Source organism: Octopus bimaculoides, chromosome 8 (genome assembly GCF_001194135.2).
Source record: "Octopus bimaculoides isolate UCB-OBI-ISO-001 chromosome 8, ASM119413v2, whole genome shotgun sequence".
In the NCBI taxonomy this organism is placed as follows: domain Eukaryota; kingdom Metazoa; phylum Mollusca; class Cephalopoda; order Octopoda; family Octopodidae; genus Octopus; species Octopus bimaculoides.
The window spans coordinates 42,637,432-42,643,964 of NC_068988.1; the positions used below are offsets into that span (position 1 = coordinate 42,637,432).

Consider the following 6,533-nt stretch of genomic DNA (forward strand, 5'->3'; position numbering starts at 1 on the left):
TGTGTGTGTGTGTGTGTAAAAGAATAATCATCATCAGCAGCAGCAGCATCATTTAACAGACATTAAATGATAATGGTGATATATTCTTTTACATGTTTCAGTCATTTGATTGCGACCATGCTGGAGCACTGCCTTGAAGGGTTTTTTTAGTCGAACAAATCAACTTCAGGACCAGTACTTATTCTATCAGTCTCTTTTGCCAACACTTGCCCAAGGTGCCACATAGTGGGACTGAACCTGGAACCATGTGGTTGGGAAGCAACGTCAGCGCCTATAGATATATATATATATAGATTATCAATTGCACATAATGTATGTGTTTTGCTTGTTTGCTGGTGTATAGTGTTTTGCTGGTGTATAGTGTGCCGGTGACAACTCATCTCCAATCCCACCCAGGAGTGCTGAATACCAATATTTTGCCATTTTTGCGACGTATCGACATCACATACCTGAATCAAACTGGAGACAAACTGAAAAACCAATCTATGACTTCATACAAATAGTGTAAGAACCATTTGCTGGTATGCCATGGCAATGAATAAGTAAAATCAAATTCAATTACAAATTAAAAGCAGACATTGCTTTTGTTTTACAATCTGCTGTGAAAATATGTCAACGTGTTTAGCTGTTTGTCATTTGAAACACCCCAGGGAATGATACTTTAACTGGAAACAGGTGAGGGTTGGTGACAGGAAGAGCATCCGATAACCTATGATAGCATAGAAAAATTGAACATTAAAATGAAAATGATGATATATATTGAAAAAGAAAGACAGAGATAGAGAGTGATTGAACTTAGTACTCCTGTATATACTTACTCTGTTTTAATACTGATATAAAAACTATAACCAATTTTACAGAGAAGTGGAGAAAAGGATATGGTTATGTGGTGATCAAGCCCAACACTTAGCTTTGCCTTCATTTTTTTTTTGTGTCAAAGGACACAGTAAATATTATGTTGAGGGTTTGAGTTTCTGACTCAGGCTCAGGACATCATACCAAGATAGGTATCTGATGAGCTTGCATGTTGTTGTTGCAGTAAAAGCAAAGCAGTGTCTATTAAGAATTGGGACTAGACTTACTTTGATGCCAATAAGGGTTTCTAACACTACAACAAAGCCACACATTTTGATAGAAGAAATAAGGAAACAGGGTGATGAAACTACCACCAATATTTTGATTAATGTTTATTTTATCAACTCCCCCATCCAGAAAGATAAAAGGTACTGCTAACCTCAATCAGATATGAAAATGGAATGTGAAGAAATGTAGCTAAACACTGCATGTCTGGCATTTAACTAATTGTGCCAATTTTCCGTTTTCTTGACAGAGATAGCAATGAGTGCTGTTCAGACAGAGTCCTCTTTGATTATCCTATGACCACTAGGTGATGAGCTAACCTTTACGTAACTGCTTGACCTGCTTGAATCAGCAATCCAATCTCCTTGAAATAATGATGCTCAATGATCTTAGAACACGAGGTCTCAAGAGACAATGTAGTCCTAAATGAGCCAGTCACAAGTGGATTGCATTTGATCATAGATCTGTTGGATCAGGACTTACTTAGGGCTAAACATCAACTGGCATACAGAAAAAAGACTGGACAACAACAAGAGTACAACATACACAGACTGTAACTTCGCATCACAAAATTAACAATTGCATATTGAATGTGCAATATAGTTCTTGGTTTAGCATACTTGGAACTTTTAACTTGCAGATGATATCTTATACTTTGGTTGACTATTGACATGTCATAGGTTTACTTAGTCAGATTACAAACAAGAATGACAACCATTTGAAAATATAGAAATTATTCGCCATGTAAAAAGCATCCAGTCTACACTATAAAGTAGTCGGTGTTTAGAAGGGCATCCAGCTATAAAAACCAGGCTAAACTGACCTCACCTATGCTGGTACCACGTTAAATGCACCCCTGTCCACTTTGTGGGGTGGTTGGTGTAAGGAAGGGCATCCAGCCGTAAAAACCATTCCAAAACAGACACTGAAGCATGGTGCAGTCTTCCGTCAAGCCAGCTCCTGTCAAACCATCCAACTCATGCCAGCATGGAAAGCTGATGTTAAATGATAATGATATAAAAGAAACTGAATCGATTACATCACTGAGAAGTCATGATAGCCATTTAAAACACATACACACACACAGATACATTATACTGTCCTTTGTTTTTGTCAATCTTGTCCTCCTCAACATCAAAAGAAACACAATTACTACACATACCAAGAAAACTTTATTGCGCCGCATTCCCTCACTAAAATACAAGGCATGTGCAACCTACGGCCCTCACAATTTGCTTCAAATGCAAGGCCTCATCATAATCGAGGATCATTTACTGAATGCACAAAGCTAAGTCTGCATCTCAAAGACTACGAGCCTTTCTCTTCAAAGCCAGGAAATACTTCAGTCCGTAATAATTACTAACTCTTTAGCAAGTACAAGTGAAACCCACAACTGAGTACTGTTGCCACATTTGGAATAACAGACACATCCTTACACCACATACAGAAAGACGCCACTCATTTGACTGACAAGAAATTGTCACAAACGTACTGTTTCCTGTCTGTTCTAGTGGTGCTACAATGGCCACCACAGCACTCTCCCTTCTTATCACCTATAGTATCCACTCAACCTCACTGTAACCACCATGTTTAATCCTTTTCTCTCAAATATCAACCTTTGGTTTTCGTCTCAGTACGTCTTTCCTGCCAATCAACGAATGCCAAGTTTTAGAGAGCTCACGAAAGCCACGGGGCACTGACTAAACTAATAAGAAAATTGTGATAGTAATATATTTTAGTGTTACTAATACATTTCGACTTCAGATCAAGTCACTTGTAAACAAGTACAACTCCGTAACAACTTGATATATTTTAATTAAATCACACATTTTTTCTTCTTTTACAGAGAGATATGAAAGCATATTTTGTTTTTCTTATAGAGCTATGAAAAACATTTCTTTAACTAGTTCATTTCTTATTAAAACCGGGGTTGGGTGTATGAAGTTCGATACGCATGTTTAGGGTTTTAAATGTTTACATGACACAAGCACGAGAGGCGGAGTCTTTCCTCTCTCACCCCACGTCACGATTTACAAAGTGTAAACTTCGTTTCACCGGAAACATACTGAATATATCATGTATTCTATCATTCGTAGGGGTGTGTCCTAAGTTGACAATGCTTGTTTAAGGTTTAAGGAGGATACGAAACTTGAGTTTATCTAATATATTGTTTTGAGTTCAAAGTCACTCGGAATCGATAAAAAAAATATCCAAAGGTGTAGTTACGTATACTACAGCCGACTTCATTGAGTTCTATACTCTTTCTTTGTCAATATCTATATCGACATTAGGAAAGAACAATCATTATTCCATATCATTCTCAAACCTTCCATTAATAATAATAAATTAATAACAGTAATAATTTCTTACATAGGCACGTTTTATGTGGGGAGGGGAACGTCTTTTAAATCGACCTCAAAAAGCAACAAGCTGATATATTTAATCACTGAATGAGGCGCAATGGCGACAAACTAAACTATTAAAAAAAATGTGTAAACTGCGAGTTTATATATTATCTATTATTACTGTTTTTGTTAGACATTCGTTCCTTCATTGTAGTTTTCCGTTTGTGTAAGTTACTCTGTATTGATGTCAGCTACCCGAGAAACTATATAGAGTTCACAATAGAAATATATATATATAAAGTGTGTGTGTGTGTGTGGTTGTTCTTTTACTTGTGTTATTTAATATTTACTTATCTTTTTCTTTAGTTATAAATACACACACACATAATATGCAGTTGTTTTAACTCCAGTAGTTACTACATACGTAAGTGTGCAAGCGTGTGAATGCTTATGAATAGATATATGGGTGTCCAAAGTATACTTCTAAAAGGCCACCTAAAAGAAGAGTTGAAGATCTTTTAATCATAATCATTGTCTTCACCTTTCAAGTATTCAGACATATTGTGTGACTGTATGTGTCCAAAAACTGATGTAAGTAGCTCATGCGAATCTTGTATGGAGAGAGTTAAACGACAGTTCCTGGTTGGTGTGTATGCGTGTTATTTACGAACGTATCTAACAGTTCCTAACTTTACACAAATACATATACATTTAGATAGACCGATATTTTCAGAAATACACACTCATATATGTTTGACATGTGTATATATATTTACGTAAGTACGTGTGTGTATATATCTATAACTATGTATAACACATTACATTTTCACTACCATTAACAGGGAAATATCCGTACCTGCATATGCTCACACTGATATATATATAAATATATATATAATGTCAAACCCCTTAAGTTATATAATTGGGATATTAAATTTATTGTAAACAGAATTTTTAAAAATCAAAATTTACAAACAAAACAGAAGTAAACGAAAGAAATAAGAATGCAGATACAAACGTGTGTATGTGTATATATATATATATAAATAAATATAGATATATATATATACCTGCGCACGTAAGATAGTTATATATATATTCTTTTATATACAATAAACGTCAAATTAATCGCTATTTTGTTTATTTTTATAAAAAAAAAGTTTCTAAAGTAAAGTAGAGATAGCGAAAGAGGATGAAAGCTCACCTGCTTCGTGCCGCACAATTACTTCTTGGTTTTCGTCTTCAAGTACTTCTGTGAGGATCGAAACAGCGTAATCGTCCTGCATTTGACCAAGACAGTAAGCTAGTTCGTGTTTCAACAGTGCCGAAGGGTCAGAGAAAGTACCTGCAATTGCATTGATGGCTTTCTTTCCACCAAGATTGCGAAGGGTAAACAAGGCTCGAAATCGTTCTGTGAGCGGTTGGTTCTGATCGCGCAGTACGGAGGCGATCTGTGATATGGAATCGTTGGAATTTCGCATTCTCTCAATGGCTGCCATGTTTGTCTCGCACGTGTTGTCACATTGAGAGAGCAAGGGGCGGTAATTCATACTGTCTTCATTCTAACACCATCTCCTAATTATTATTTTTTTTCTTTTCTTTTCCATTTTTTTCAAACCAGACTGATGGAATAGCGTAACCAGTGGAGGCGTTGGTAGGGATATATTCCATGTAGCAATGGATTGTGTCTAGTTATGCTTTGAGTTCAAACTCCTAAAAGGTTGCCTCTTTTTATTTTTTTTATTTTCTGAAGTTGATAAAGTGCTGACATCGATTTAACCAACTACAAGTCCTCTTTAAAAAAATTGTAGTCTTGTACCTGTGTTAGAAATTTTTATTTTTCTGCACTAGACGACATGATCGTTAGATCTACAGATAACATTATACGCACAATTTGGCGATCCTTCGGAGATGGTCTCACAAAACTGAAACTATTCGTTTATTTCCGTAATTTTTTTTTTTTATATTTCTCTAATTTCTTTTAGTTGAACAATGTAAAACACGGTCGCACATTCACTCGCATATACGTACAATCATTGTCTTTCATGTCGACGAGCGAGTTGAACTGTAAAACAGACTCCAACGCATACTCACTCACATACATAAATACACATACATGGTTTATGTTTTCGCGAATCGCTTATATTTATGTATTGTTTGTATATGCATGTTTCTGTGTATGTATTTATGTGTATGCACGTCTATTTTTGTATGTAAGTACATGTATGTATGTGTTCATGTCCATGTATGTATATTTGTGTATGTGTGTTATTGATCTGTATGTGAGCTGAAAAAAAAAACATTACGGAAATTGCCGAACAAATACTTTCAGTTTTGTGAAACCATCTCCGAAGGATCGCCGCTCTATTTAGGTCCCTTCATGTTCTGACTTAAAATACCCGCCAATGTCGATTATATTAATATTATTCAGGTCTTGAGGCCAATAAAATCGTCTGTACTCCCCCTTCTCACTCGAAACTATATTGCCATGTACCTTTATTGGAAATCGTTATATTTTCGGTGTAGAGGCGACTTTGCTAAATGGTCAGTAGCTGAAAGAAGCTTGACCTCCCAATCTCACTGGTTTCGGAGGCATGTGAAGGCTATTAATATAACATGGCATACTTACACAAGTGTTCCCCCACCTCGACTTTGTTTCCTCATAACTTCCAGAAAAACAAATATTTTTTAATGACTTTTCTATAAATACGCTTCAGATGGTGAAGATTCCGATTATATCGGAATTTGTTATGAAAAAAATATTTTCGAGGGTAGTGAGAGGAGTTGCGAAAATTCCCTAAAGCCGGTTTTGTTTCCTCTTAACTTTCGGAAAAAATGGATATTGTTTTTCTGAAATTTTCTACCCTCAGATGGTGTACATTAGGATTTTATCGAAGTTTAGTGTAAAAAATAAAATTGTTGGGCAGGCACACATACATACTGACACACAATTTTTCTCGAAATTTCAAGTTGCATTTTGTAGATATCTGTGAGTGTGTATGTGTACGTGCCTATATATATATTTTTTTTTTTTCATATTAAATTCCGATATAGTCGTAATCCACACCATCTGAGAAATAGTTTCGGAAAATTTTATCAAAAGAATAT

General features: G+C 35.6%; 1 protein-coding gene across 1 annotated transcript in view; it reads right to left on the reverse strand.

The window, feature by feature from the left end:
- The window catches only part of LOC106882333 (deoxyhypusine hydroxylase), a 23,324-nt gene extending 17,687 nt beyond the window's left edge, over positions 1 to 5,637 (reverse strand). The window contains exon 1 of the mRNA XM_014932977.2: positions 4,630 to 5,637. Coding sequence (XP_014788463.2) covers positions 4,630 to 4,975 — 346 coding nt within the window. The 5' untranslated portion in view covers positions 4,976 to 5,637. The remainder of the gene's footprint in view (positions 1 to 4,629) is intronic.
- Positions 5,638 to 6,533: the final 896 nt, after the last annotated feature.